Source organism: Pleurodeles waltl, chromosome 4_2 (genome assembly GCF_031143425.1).
Source record: "Pleurodeles waltl isolate 20211129_DDA chromosome 4_2, aPleWal1.hap1.20221129, whole genome shotgun sequence".
In the NCBI taxonomy this organism is placed as follows: domain Eukaryota; kingdom Metazoa; phylum Chordata; class Amphibia; order Caudata; family Salamandridae; genus Pleurodeles; species Pleurodeles waltl.
Window position 1 is genome coordinate 362069086 of NC_090443.1, and position 14212 is coordinate 362083297.

Sequence of the window (14212 nt, forward strand, 5' to 3'; positions counted from 1 at the left end):
ATTTCATTTTGTTAAAAATGTTTTCGGAGCGCCACATAGGCATAAATATTCAGATTAAGCAGTGTAACAGTTCTCTGGTAGAACAGATCTATTTAATGCACCTTCTATTGCTCTGTCCTACGATATTGCAACTTCAATTAACCTATTTACGTCCATTACTGAAAGCAAATTCTATAACAACTACAGAACCAATGAACATTTTTTTGTTTTTAAATGATATTAAGGTAGCAATGGCACGAGTGTTATACATACAAATTATATTGTCATATGTGCATGAAATGTGAGTTACTGTTTATGCTGCAGTAATTGTATACAAACTTAAGGTCTTATAAACTTGGTATTATTATAATAAATGCATATTTAGTTCCTATGAATGCTAATGAAAATCTCATATTCGGACACAAAAGACTGAGCAATGAATCAAGGCTTTTAGTATAACACAGCCTAAATGTGCAGCTTTCTGTACCAGTACAACACATTGTGCGGCAGTACCAGACACATTTATGCTCCAAAAACATATGCCAGCCCACATTCCTCACCTGAAGAAGCATTCAATAGACGAAGAAATTTGGATGATCCAGTCAGAAGACAGGTCGGCTTATCACGGTCAGCCATCAAAAGTCTTCCACAGTAAATACTGTGGAGGACCTCATGAATCTGGCTGGTCCACAAAATGCTGCCATTAACACCCGACAGGGATACCACAGTCACTAGAGGTCTGGAGGTACCTGCATCAAAAGAAAAAAACAATTAGTGTAAAGTGCTCACAGGGTTTAGTGGCAGTCAGTGATGCCCAAGAAAACAGACTCAAGGGAAGAGGAGATTGTGCAGAAGCTTCAGTCTAGCAACACAGGATTAGGTACATCAGATGTGCCAATGCCGGAGTCTGCACTGCTTACTTCATCAGAGGAGAAACTGCTGGCATCATACAAGTTACTACACAGGGGAATCTGGAATCTGCTGATGTTTCAGGGCATCCTTGTGCCTACATGTCCTAAATAAATGTCTCCATCATCTGCATTAAAATGGGTTAGGGCACAACCAAGGATAGAAGGCTCAATGCTTTACAGTTGCTTAGGAGAGGAGCTGCTCTGCAGTAACCAGTTGGTACTAGAACACGGAGTCAGGAAGAGGATGTGCAAGATTCTATGGCAAGCTTTAGTGTTCCTCCTATGTTGACTCAGTTGGCAAGTCTGATTTATGGAAATGTCATTAACATAACACACACGGTTACTTTGAAGGAGGAAACAGGTCTACATTACCTTGGGTGGAGTCATTCCTGAGTGGACTGAAGGACAGCAGAATATCTGGCACACCATCGTTATTCACATCAAAAATGTCAAGAGGAGAAGTCACACCTACAAAACCATGAAATGTCTGTTAGATATTTTCAGTTACTGGTCTTCTCAGATATTCATGCAGAAATTGTAATAAGACTCTCCACCCTCAAGCAGAAAGCCCTCTACTACCACGAAACAAAAATAGTAGGATTTACTCTCCTGTAAGACCACAGCTTTCACCGCTCTTGATCATTACATCCACATTACCAAACCACTAAGAAAGTATCAGGATATCAGACAGAGATATTTACCACATTATATGTAGATCTCCAAAGGGGTCACTTCCAAATAGTAATCATCCTTCTCCTGCCATCATTTTCCAATATTTTCTCAGCACACTTCAGTCCCCTCCTCTTGCCACAGTCTCTTAGTCTACACGCTAAACAGTAAAACATCTCACCTCAGCTGGCCTGTAAAATGCAAAGCTGGGAGGAGAGGGTAGAAAAAGACTCAGCGAGGGACCCACCTTATTTAATTTCCTGTCTTCAACTTCAAGGTTTGTAGTCGGAATGGAATGGTGGGAGGAAGGACAAAAGGGCCAGGGGAGTCCCTTCCACCAACCAAAAATGTTCCCAGGCTCTTACACAATTAGGACTCACATGGACACCAGTTTCCTTTAACTCAGGACAGAAGCTATATACTGTAGAACGGAGCAATGTAAGCTGTGTATCTGTGCTCAAGGGTGTCGGGAATGAGATGCCGTAATTCTGTCACCGCTGATACCCATGTAGATATTTTGGGAAAGGTAAGGGGCTGGACAGTCCAAAAGTAGTCTACACTGGTAAGCATCCCTTTCTCCACCACTGTACAGTTTCATTGGCATAATATCCATTCGCCTGGTGTGGGGAGGTCATTGAAGTTTCAAGTTCTAATATGTTCCTAATGTTCTTTCTTCCAGCATGAAGGCATTAGAATGCTCTCCCCTTTTGTTGCAGCGGTTTCAATATCTCACATAGGTTTGTCAAACTTCTTAGAGGATGCACATGCTAATGCACACTTGCCAGGACTCAGATGCTCACAAGCTTTAAGTAGAGTTGAGGTAGTGTGGGTGTTGGTCCCATGTATCAAGTTGAAAGGGACGTGGAATCAGCTGGAGAGGGCAAAGGCTTACTTGCCGATGAGCAGAAGGGTTGCTTCTTCATTTAGATATTCTTACTTAGAGGGTAACCAAGCAAGCTATATTGTAAAATGAAAGAATTCCAGAACTGTGTGACGACAGTGGATGCAGTAGAAGTAATTTAAATAGAAAGAATGGATAGGTTGATATGGGCAAGAGCTGAAGGAACATCAGATGCGAACAAATTAAATTAATGTCGGTAAACCAGCAGATTTATAATAGTAACTAACAGACTGGAGACGAAAATACAAGGGATTATTTGCAGACAGAAAGATGTAACAGAAAATACTGAGTAAAGAAATGCATCAGTGTGCTACGACCAACAACAGAGAAAGTGAGATATGAACTTGAAAAGAAATCTCTTATAAGTTACATGGCAGGATAAGAATTCCAGTGAGCACTAATGAAAATATCTTAATTTTGATCCCTATCAAGTGGATGGAGGTGGGATTCCTAGCAATATCAACACTTAGAAACAAATGGGCAACAAAAGGGGGCAACATGGAAAGCATACAATCACTGAGATTTAAATAAAGTTACCACAGAGAATTGAGACCTCATCTCCACCCTCATACCAGATGTCCTCTTCCTCACTGAGACGTGGCTCAACCTCACTTCCCGGTCCAACATCGCCACCGCAATACCTGAAGGATACAAGATCACCCACCTCGATGATCAACAAGCACAGCGGAGGGATAGCCATCATACAAAGGGAACAGATCCAATGCAGCACCCCAAATGACAACATCTCCCCTGCCATGGAGCACCTCAACTTCTGACTCCAAATAGACAGCAAACCCACTATCACCCCACCCTTGCCTACTTTTTTCCACAACCCAGTCCAGCCTTCTCGAACTTCTTCACCTCGCCTTGCGCTTGACTCCAAAAACAACATTTTCCTGGGCGACCTCAAGTTCCATATTGATGACCATAATGACATCAACACTACCATTCTTTTCAACAGCATGAACAACATCGGACTCACCTATCTCGTCCATGAACCCTTGCACACCGCAGGCCATGAGCTAGACCCCATCTTCAATTCCAGCAACTGCATCAGGTACAGCCACACCACAGAATTCACCTGGACTGACCACTCCATCGTCCACTTCAACATCACGAGCTCACGGACCACTGCCCCCAATCTGCCCAATGCACCCTACCTCAGCTGGAGCAAAGTCTGAAGGGACACACAGATCAACGCCCTCAACACCACCCATCCAGTCTCTTCCAACAACCTAGACCAGAACATCAGAAACTTCAACAATGGGATCACCAACTGCGCCGACCGCGTCACTCCTATCAGCAACAACACCCACAGAAGGTTCATTAAGCAGGCTAGCTGGTACACTGAAGACCTCAGAACTGCTAAACGACATTGTAAACTACTGTAAGGAGATGGCGCATCAGCAAGCACATGAGCGACAAGACTGCTTTGAATACAGCCCTCAACCTCTACCACACACATTTGAGAGAATCAAAGAAACAATTCTTAGCCTCACGTATCGAATCAAGCTCCAGTAAAAGCAAAAAACTCGTCAACATCATCACAGAATTCTCAAACCCCTCAACTTCAACAAACAACATTACTCCCTCACAGGATCTCTGAGACAACCTTGCAAACTTTTCCCACAGTAAGATCGTCAGCAACTACAAAAACTTCAATCCCTAGCCGAAGGCCACCAACTTCTTCAAGCAACACAATCACCCTCTACTACCAGAGACATCAGACTAACCGAAGGGGCCCAGCTTGTCACACAGGACACTGTCTCAATCGTGAACTTGGCCCACTCAGGAGCCCCCTCTGACCCATGCCCTCAGCACAATTTCAACCTATGCGAAGCAAGACTCAGCTGAATTCTCACCATCCAGTTGAAACACCCCAATTGCCATGGCCACCTTCCCCGGAAGACTGTAAACATCCAGAAGTCAATACCTTATTAAAGAAGATATCGGTAGATCCCAGCAAACTCAACAACTCCCTGCTCGTGTTCCTGGCCAAAGTATTAGGAAAAGCCATTAACCAACAACTCTCCTCACATCTGTAAATGAACCTCCTACTCAACTTCTCCCAATCCGAATTCCACAACAACCACAGCACTCCTCACAGCTACGGACAACATCCAAGCCCCACTCGACCAAGAAGAGACCGTAGCTCTGATCCTCCTAGACCTCTTGGCAGCCTTCGATACAGTCCCCCCCCCCACATACTTATCATAAGGCTGCACAACACAGGCATCCAAGGAGCCGCCCACAGGTGGATCGCCTCTTTCCTCATCGGAAGAACACAAGCCCACCTTCACCTCTGAACCAAAGGAAATCATCTGTGGAGTACTCCAAAGATCCTCGCCCAGTCCCACCCTCTTCAACACTTATATGACACCCCCTGGCCAACATCGCCAAAACCCATGGAATCAACATTTTATCCTATGCTGACGACACAGTACTTACTCACCTTCTCCGAACACATCATCAACACCAAAAACAACTTTCACAAATGCATGACAGACTTCGCCAAATGGATGAAAGACAACTAGCTGAACACAGACAAGACAATGGTTCTGAATTTCGGAAACAAAAGCTCCCCATGGGACGCATCCTGGTGACTCTCAGAACTCTGACCTACTCCTACCTCAACTGCCCAAGCTAGGAACCTAGGGATCATTCTGGACAACAAGCTAACCATGATGAGCCAGGTCAACTCTGTCTCCTCCCCCTGCTTCTTCAACCTCCACATGCTTCGCAAGATATTCAAATGGCTACCCAACACCCCAGACACAGTCCGTCATCTCCGGCTTGCTGGACTATGGCAATGCACTCTACACAAGGCTTGCAGCTCATCTACTCCTCTGACTACAGACCATACAGAACGCTGCCCCAGACCCGTCCTGGATCTCATTGGACAAACCTCATCACCACCTACCTCAGGGAAGTCCACTGGCTCCCTGTACAGAAAGAATGTCATTTCAAGCTCCTGACCCGTGCATACAAGGCCCTGCACAACTGTGGACCCACATACTTGAACCACTGCCTGAACTTCTATCATCCCACCAGATACCTCTGCTCCACATCCCTTTCTCTAACCCTCACCCTTGCATCAGATACAGGAGATGTGGAGTTCGCTCCTCCTCCCACCAAGCAGCAAAGACATGAAACAAGCTGCCATTTCATCTACAGACCCCATCTCTGCTTTAGTTTACACACTTCCTTTACTATTCAGCAACTGGACACTTTCAGAGCCTTGTTACCCTCACGGATGACAAGTAGCAATCTACAAATCTATTGATTTGAAAAAAAATATGTTTACTGAAAACCAAAGCACAAAACGCTTTTGGAGGTAACACACAGAAAAATGGGATCTTTCCAAGACATGGCCCAGCAAAACTGGCAACAATATTAACACTATCAACATGGACAAGAATCGCCAACCAACTAAAGGACTTGAGAAACATGCAAAAGCAATACCTAGTAGTAATGTACAAAGGTGTGCCTCTAATCACAGAAAATCAGTTCCCAATCGTTTGCAGTCACAGATTTCCCAAGTGGAAATATGAAAAAGCACCTATGATCAAGAAAGACATATTTACCAACATTAAGAACATCATGAGACAACCAAACACTTGCTGTCAATGACCACAGGAGTCACTGCTAACGTTGTTAACATTCCTGTACCTGTTTCTTGTCCTAGGCGGAGGCTCCAGGTGCTGAGCAGGTCTTTCTGAGGGCATGGGATGAGGAATGCACATAGCAAAACAAGCACCATAGCAATAATAACAGTGAGCAAAAAGGCAGCTGTCCGCAAACATGGAACCACAGAAGGGACCACCTTTTCTTCTGGATTTAAACCACTGATCATGGAATGGCCATCAGCAGTATCTTTTGCCAACCGCTGTTTAATTTTCTGCTGACCCACTTCAGTATCGGAATCTGGCTCCAGTCCTTCTTCCAGCCCACTTCTGAAATTTCTGAGTCCATTTTTCTGTATGTTAATCACAAGATCATCTTCACTCTCGTCACTGTCTGCCTGAGTAAGGGGATCGTATTCTCCAAGGTCATGGTTCTTCTTCCCTGAAGACATAAAAGAGCATAAAATTACTGACTGTTAAAGTAAACAAAGCCACACAGCAAAAACAGAACTCTTTAGATGCCAAAACTGTGAAGTTATCAATCAATCATTTGTTAAGAGTGCTACTCACCCGATAGGGTCTCAAGGCGCTGGGGGGGGGGGGGAGGGGGTTGCTACTGCTCGAATAGCCATGTCTTGAGACGTTTCCTGAAGGTCAGGAGGTCCTGGATCAGACGTAGGTTGACAGGGAAGGAGTTCCAGGTTTTGGCAGCGAGGTGGGAGAAGGATCTGCCGCCGGTTGTTGTACGGTGGATGCGGGGGGACGGTGGCAAGGGTGAGGTTGGCGGAGCGTAGCTGGCAGGTGGGAACGTGGAAGCTGAGACGCTCGTTGAGGTAGGCAGGGCCTGCGTCATGGAGAGCCTTGTGAGCGTGGATCAGGAGTTTGAAGATGATCCTCTTGCTGACGGGTAGCCAGTGAAGGTCTCGGAGGTGGGCTGAGATGTGTTTGTGGCGGGGGAGGTTAAGGATGAGACGTGCAGAGGCGTTCTGAATGCGCTGAAGTTTCCTCTGGAGCTTGGCCGTTGTTCCCGTGTAGAGTGCGTTGCCGTAGTCCAGTCTGCTGCTGATGAGGGCGTGGGTGACCGTTCTTCTGGTTTCGATGGGGATCCATCTGAAGGTCTTGCGAAGCATGCTAAGGGTGTTGAAACATGAGGATGAGATGGCGTTGACTTGCTTGGTCATGGTGAGCGATGAATCCAGTATGAAGCTGAGGTTGCATGAGTGTGTGAGTTGGAGCGGCTCCTAGTGTGGCAGGCCACCAGGAGTCATCCCATGCTGATCAGTTGGAGCCGAGAGGAGGAGGATCTCAGTCTTATCCGACTTCAGTTTGAGGCGGCTTATCTCCATCCAGTTGGCGATGGCATGAAGTCAGTTGTGGAGACCGGTCTTGGCAGTGGCGGTGTCTTTTCGTGAGTGAGAGGATCAGTTGGGTGTCGTCCACGTAGGAGACGATGTTGAGGCCGTGGGATCACCAAATAGGGTACTTTTAAAACACATCGCAGGGTCCTACAGCATACTTCTTTTGCTAGCCAGAGGTGCCTTAATAGGCAAAACTACCAGCAATGCCAGATATTCTGATATATTTAGTGTTTATATAATTCGCAGTCTAATACTTTTGCATCCAGGGAAGGGTGGGCCAGCATACATTCATAGTGTATCCTACAGTTATTTCATGATTTTATGGGTCCCAAAACTATGCTACTAATGTTAAAAATGTCTTTATGCATTTCATTAGCACTGCTTTGATGAAAATATTCCTTCTCTTTTTCGGGACTAAGGTGCTGGCATGACGTCCCTCCAATCAATTTTGCGACAGTCCCACCATGGAATGAAATAAACCCTGAAAGGGCTCAGACAATGCAATCTGTTGAAGACTTGGATTAATTTCTTATCAGGATTTCTAATTATGTCTATGGTTACTTTGTTTAAAAAGCTCATCTTTCAGCCCACTGGGGTATCATGGTGTAAAAAAACAGGTCAAAACACATTAACGTTGCACATCTCACTTATGAACCTCAAGAACAAGGAAAAAAGCCAGGTCTTGAGCCACTTCCTAAATCTAAGGCGGTCTGATATTCAGCACATCTGGGAGAAGGTTCCAATTTTGCGCTGCTATGACTGAAAAGGCCTGGCAGTCTGTAGTCTTCCATCAAAACTTAATAATCGTTTGATTCAGTTAAAAGGTCAATCTCCAAGTTCAGATAAGGGAGCACAGTTTGAAACAAGATGAAAGGGGCAAACTATTGGCTGAGTGAATTGTCTTGTGAACCAAGCATAGTGACTTGAACTTAATTTGCTTCTTTACAGGCAGTCAGTGCAGATGTGCCAGAACTAGAGAAATATGGAAGCTGTGGTGGACACAGTTGGCTAACCTTGCTGCAAAGTTTTCCACCAGCTGTAATTTCTTGTTAAGAAATACATGTAACCCTAAATAGATTTACAACAGTCCATCCATGAGGATATGAAATCAGTTAGGATTGCAATTTTCTGGGACAGAGTAAATAGGGAAAGCATTTGCTTGAGGTGCAGTTGGAACAACAAAGTCTTAACCACCACTGCCTCTTGTTCAGCTAAGGTTAGTGCATCATCAATCTTAATGTCTAGGTTTTTTTTTCCCCACTGGGACCAACAATGAAGTGGGACCGAATTAGGGAGGCCAAAACTGTCTGGAACTGGCACTTCTAGTTTTGAGGGGGCCAGGAGTTCTGTTTTGGATCCATTTAACTTAAGAAAGTTAGAATTCATACAGTGTTGTACTCTAACTACATGCTAGTTAGAGGTCGCTGTAAAATCACCTTTCTCAAAGCTAGGTAATATCGAATATTTGTCCATATAAAGAAAAATATTTAGGCCTAAAAGGCTCATTTAGGTGTGCCAAAGGGGTTATGTAAAAAGGGATGGCTAAAAGATGGAACCTTGAGGAACACCAGAAGAGCACTTCCTAAGAGAATTCAAAAGGAGCTAGTTTTACTTAAAAGTATTCTGTTAAGTTAAGTAGTCCTTACACCAGGGAGGCCTGGCCAAGATGGTGTAGGAAAGTACCATCTTGCCTGGCATGTTACCCCCATATTTCACTGTATATATGTTGTTTTAGTCTATGGTGGTCATTACAACCTCCGTGGTCTTTTTAGAAGACCGCTGAGGGACTGCCGTGCGGAAGACCGCCAGTAGTGGCGGTTTGCCGCTCGGCGTATTATGACCATTGGCTGCCCTCTGTCGTTTTTCCGACGGAGAGCCGCCAACAGCCATACTTGCGGGCGGCGGGGAAGTGGAGATTGCTCCACCTCCACCGCCACGCCAACAGAACACCGCCGAGCTAATCACGTCCTGTGATTCTGCGCGGCGGTGTTCTGTTGGCGGTGTGGTGTTGGCTGAGCAGCCCCCATAGCTCCCGTCCACTCCCGGCAGATCGACGGAACAGGTAAGTTGATCGTCCATTAGGGGAGGGGTGTGGGGGGGTGTTGTGTGGGTGCATGGGGGTGTGCGTCTGTGTATGTAGGGGTGTGTGTGAGTGCGTGTATGCTTGCGGGGGTGTTGCGTGTTTCAGAAATGTGTGCGTGTCTGTCTGTATGGATGTGTGCGTGAATGTGTGAATGTGGGTGTACGTGTCTGAGTGTGTGTGTGGATGTTTGCATGTATGTCGGTGTGTGTGCGTGTATGTGTGTTGGTGGTGCCTGCGTGCGTGTTGGGTGTGTATGTGTAAGGTAATGTCGGGGGTCGGGGGTGGCAGGGGTGGGGGAAGACCCCTATCAGTGCCAGGGAAGGGATTCCCTGGCACAGATAGTGCTTACCGCCATGGATTTCATGGCGGTTCCTACCGCTGGAAATCCACGGCGGTAAGCCGGGTCACAATACCGGCGGCGGTATTGTTACGGCCGCCGGGCTGGAGACCCAGGTCTCCAGCCCAGCAGTCGTCTCCGCCCTGGCGGGCGGAACGGGGAAGCGGCGGATGACCATGGCGGTAACCGCCATGGTCATAATACTAAAAAAAAGACCGCCAGCCTGTTGGCGGTCTTACCGCCGCTTTAACACCGTCCGCCAGGGTTGTAATGACCCCCTATGTGTCAATGGGACCCTGCCAGGCAGGGCCCCAGTGCTCATAAGTATGTGCCCTGTATGTGTTCCCTGTGTGATGCCTAACTGTCTCACTGAGGCTCTGCTAACCAGAACCTCAGTGGTTATGCTCTCTCTGCTTTCCAAATTTGTCACTAACAGGATAGTGACTAAATTTACCAATTCACATTGGCATACTGGTACACCCATATAATTCCCTAGTATATGGTACTGAGGTACCTAAGGTATTGGGGTTCCAGGAGATCCCTATGGGCTGCAGCATTTATTTTGCCACCCATAGGGAGCTCTGACAATTTTTACACAGTCCTGCCAGTGCAGCAAGAGTGAAATAACGTCCACGTTATTTCACAGCCATTTACCACTGCACTTAAGTAACTTATAAGTCACCTATATGTCTACCCTTCACCTGGTGAAGGTTGGGTGCAAAGTTACTTAGTGTGTGGGCACCCTGGCACTAGCCAAGGTGCCTCAACATCGTTCAGGACAAATTCCCCGGAATTGTGAGTGCGGGGACGCCATTACATGCGTGTACTATACATAGGTCACTACCTATGTATAGCGTCACAATGGTAACTCCGAACATGGCCCTGTAACATGTCTAAGATCATGGAATTGTCACCCCAATGCCATTCTGGCACTGGGGGGGACAATTCCATGATCCCCGGGTCTCTAGCATAGTACCCGGGTACTGCCAAACTGCCTTTCCGGGGTCTCCACTGCAGCTACTGCCAACCCCTCAGACAGGTTTCTGCCCTCCTGGGGTCCAGGCAGCCCTGGCCCAGGAAGGCAGAACAAAGGATTTCCTCTGAGAGAGGGTGTTACACCCTCTCCTTTTGGAAATAGGTGTGAAGGCTGGGGAGGAGTAGCCTCCCCAGCCTCTGGAAATGCTTTGATGGGCACAGATGGTGCCCCTCTCTGCATAAGCCAGTCTACACCGGTTCAGGGATCCCCCAGCCCTGCTCTGGCGCGAAACTGGACAAAGGAAAGGGGAGTGACCACTCCCCTGACCTGCACCTCCCAGGGGAGGTGCCCAGAGCTCCTCCAGTGTGTCCCAGAACTCTGCCATCTTGGATTTAGAGGTGCTGGGGGCACACTGGACTGCTCTGAGTGGCCAGTGCCAGCAGGTGACGTCAGAGGCTCCTTCTGATAGGCTCTTACCTCTCTTGGTAGCCAATCCTCCTTCCTTAGTAGCCAAACCTCCTTTTCTGACTATTTAGGGTCTCTCCTCTGGGGAATTCTTTAGATAACGAATGCAAGAGCTCACCAGAGTTCCTCTGCATCTCCCTCTTCAACTTCTACCAAAGGATCGACCGCTGACTGCTCAGGACGCCTGCAAAAATGCAACAAAGTAGCAAGATGACTACTAGCAACCTTGTATCACCTCATCCTGCCGGCTTTCTCGACTGTTTCCAGGTGGTGCATGTTCTGGGGGTAGCCTGCCTTCACCCTGCACCAGGAGCTCTGAAGAAATCTCCAGTGGGTCGACGGAATCTTCCTCCTGCTAACGCAGGCACCAAAAGACTGCAACACTGGTTCTCTGGGTCCCCTTTCATCCTGACGAGCGTGGTACCTGGAACTCAGCAACTATGTCCAAGTGACTCCCACAGTCCAGTGACTCTTCAGTCCAAGTTTGGTGGAGGTAAGTCCTTGCCTCCCCACGCTAGACTGCATTGCTGGGTACCGCGTGTTTTGCAGCTGCTCCGGCTCCTGTGCACTCTTCCAGGATTTCCTTTGTGCACAGCCAAGCCCGGGTCCCCGACACTCCTTCCTGCAGTGCACAACCTTCTGAGTTGTCCTCCGGTGTCGTGGGACTCCCTTTTGTGACTTTGCGTGGACTCCGGTTCACTCTTCTTCCAAGTGCCTGTTCAGGTACTTCTGCGGGTGCTGCCTGCTTCTGGGAGGGCTCCCTGAGTTGCTGGGCACCCCCTCAGTCTCCTCCTCCAAGTGGCGATATCCTGGTCCCTCCTGGGCCACAGAAGCACCCAAAAACCTCTACCGCGACCTTTGCAGCTAGCAAGGCTTGTTTGCGGTCTTTCTGCGTGGGAACACCTCTGCAAGCTTCATCGTGACGTGGGACATCTGTCTTCCAAAGGAGAGGTCCCTAGCTCTCTTCTTACTTGCAGAACTCCAAGCTTCTTCCAACCGGTGGCAGCTTCCTTGCACCATAAGCTGGCATTTCCTGGGCTCCTGCCCACTCTCGACACTGTTGCGACTATTGGACTTGGTCCCCTTGTCTTACAGGTACGCAGGTCTGGAAATCCACTGTTGTTGCATTGCTGGTGTTTGTTCTTTCTGCAGAATCCCCCTATCACGACTTCTGTGCTCTCTGGGGGTAGTAGGCGCACTTTACTCCTACTTTTCAGGGTCTTAGGGTGGGCTATTTTTCTAACCCTCACTGTTTTCTTACAGTCCCAGCGACCCTCTACAAACTCACATAGGTTTGGGGTCCATTCGTGGTTCGCATTCCACTTTTGGAGTATATGGTTTGTGTTGCCCCTATACCTATGTGCTCCTATTGCAATCTATTGTAAATCTACACTGTTTGCATTATTTTTCTTGCTATGCCTTACTCGAATTTTGGTTTGTGTACATATATCTTGTGTATATATCTTATCCTCATACTGAGGGTACTCACTGAGATACTTTTGGCATATTGTCATAAAAATAAAGTACCTTTATTTTTAGTAACTGTGTATTGTGTTTTCTTATGACATTGTGCATTTGACACCAGTGGTATAGTAGGAGCTTTACATGTCTCCTAGTTCAGCCTACGCTGCGTTGCCATAGCTACCTTCTATCAGCCTAAGCTGCTAGAAACACCTCTTCTACACTAATAAGGGATAACTGGACCTGGCACAAGGTGTAAGTACCTCTGGTACCCACTACAAGCCAGGCCAGCCTCCTACAGGTGGCGGCTGAGTCGAACGCTTAGAAAACAGCTCCGCCTTGGGCCCTGGCAAAATCTTGAAGTATCCTGCCCATCTGACCGCTACACATAGGCAAATATTAGGGGCCGGAAGTGGGCATAACAGTGGAAACACAAGATGGCCTCCATTCCCGGAACTAGGGCCCAGGTTGATTCAAGGGGTGTGGTGCGCACGCCGTGGGCTGGGCAACATGGCCTGTCCTGCTGTGCTGGACTGAGGACCCTTGGGAGGTCCCTGGCACCTGCCATCCCGGATCTGCAGACCTGCAGAGTGTGCCTGGGGTTGCAGCCACTACAAAGCGGGGGGTAAAGCAGATTCCGCAGCTTGGCACTTGCGTCTGACCCTGTCAGACCGGCGCTTGCCCTGGCTTCAAGCTCATCTGAGACAGACACAAGATTGGGTTCCCCCCCAGGGGTGACGAGGCACCTGAGTGAAGAGCGGCATGGCCACCTTGCACCGCGGTGAGGGACACCGGCAGCCCTCCCTTATTGGGAGAATACCTATCGGAGTGTGCGACGGCTGCACAGGGGCAGCCCCCAGCTGCAGAAGACACCAAAAAGGACACAAAACTGTGGCCGGTGCATGGACAACGCTTCAAGGCTGTGCTGCACAAGGTGTACCCTACAGTGGCATCTTGGGTGAGCAGCATTACGAACCACATACGAGACTATCCCTCTGGACTGGTGCAGACCACAGAGAAGGTAATCCGCCCAACAGCCAGTCGGCGTATGGAGCGCGGTAGATAGTACACAGCACTCCGGGGTGGCGGATTTTCACCTGACATCACAATCATCCTGAGGCTTTGCTTGTCAGTCGATGTGCATTTTAAACTATCTACCCTTGCTTTTATGCTGCTGGATGCACCTATTATACGGGGCCACCTGCTCTTTTATATTAACCAGACTACATCACATGGAGACAACCTGGATGTTCGTGCTGGCACTTGGAGATGCCACTTGGTAAGGAAAACTTCGGACGCAACAGCTGATGGTCGCTGCCCACTCAGCTGTGCCCCTCCTGCATAGACATTATGTGAGGAGTACTATCGAGTACTATTGACATTGCTTTAAGATTTGTGGGCACCACCTGGGACGACCTCATCCTTGCCATAGCATGGGCACTCAGTGTC

At 47.8% G+C, this 14212-nt stretch overlaps 1 protein-coding gene across 2 annotated transcripts in view; it reads right to left on the reverse strand.

Annotated features, from left to right (window-relative positions):
* Nucleotides 1–14212, reverse strand: part of FAM234B (family with sequence similarity 234 member B) — a 254974-nt gene that overhangs the window by 152874 nt on the left and 87888 nt on the right. For both annotated transcript variants that reach the window (XM_069231446.1, XM_069231447.1), the window contains 3 exons: nt 6130–6525; nt 1263–1358; nt 540–728 (listed from right to left, as the gene is read on the reverse strand). In XM_069231446.1, the coding sequence (XP_069087547.1) occupies nt 540–728; nt 1263–1358; nt 6130–6525 (681 nt within the window). The remainder of the gene's footprint in view (nt 1–539; nt 729–1262; nt 1359–6129; nt 6526–14212) is intronic.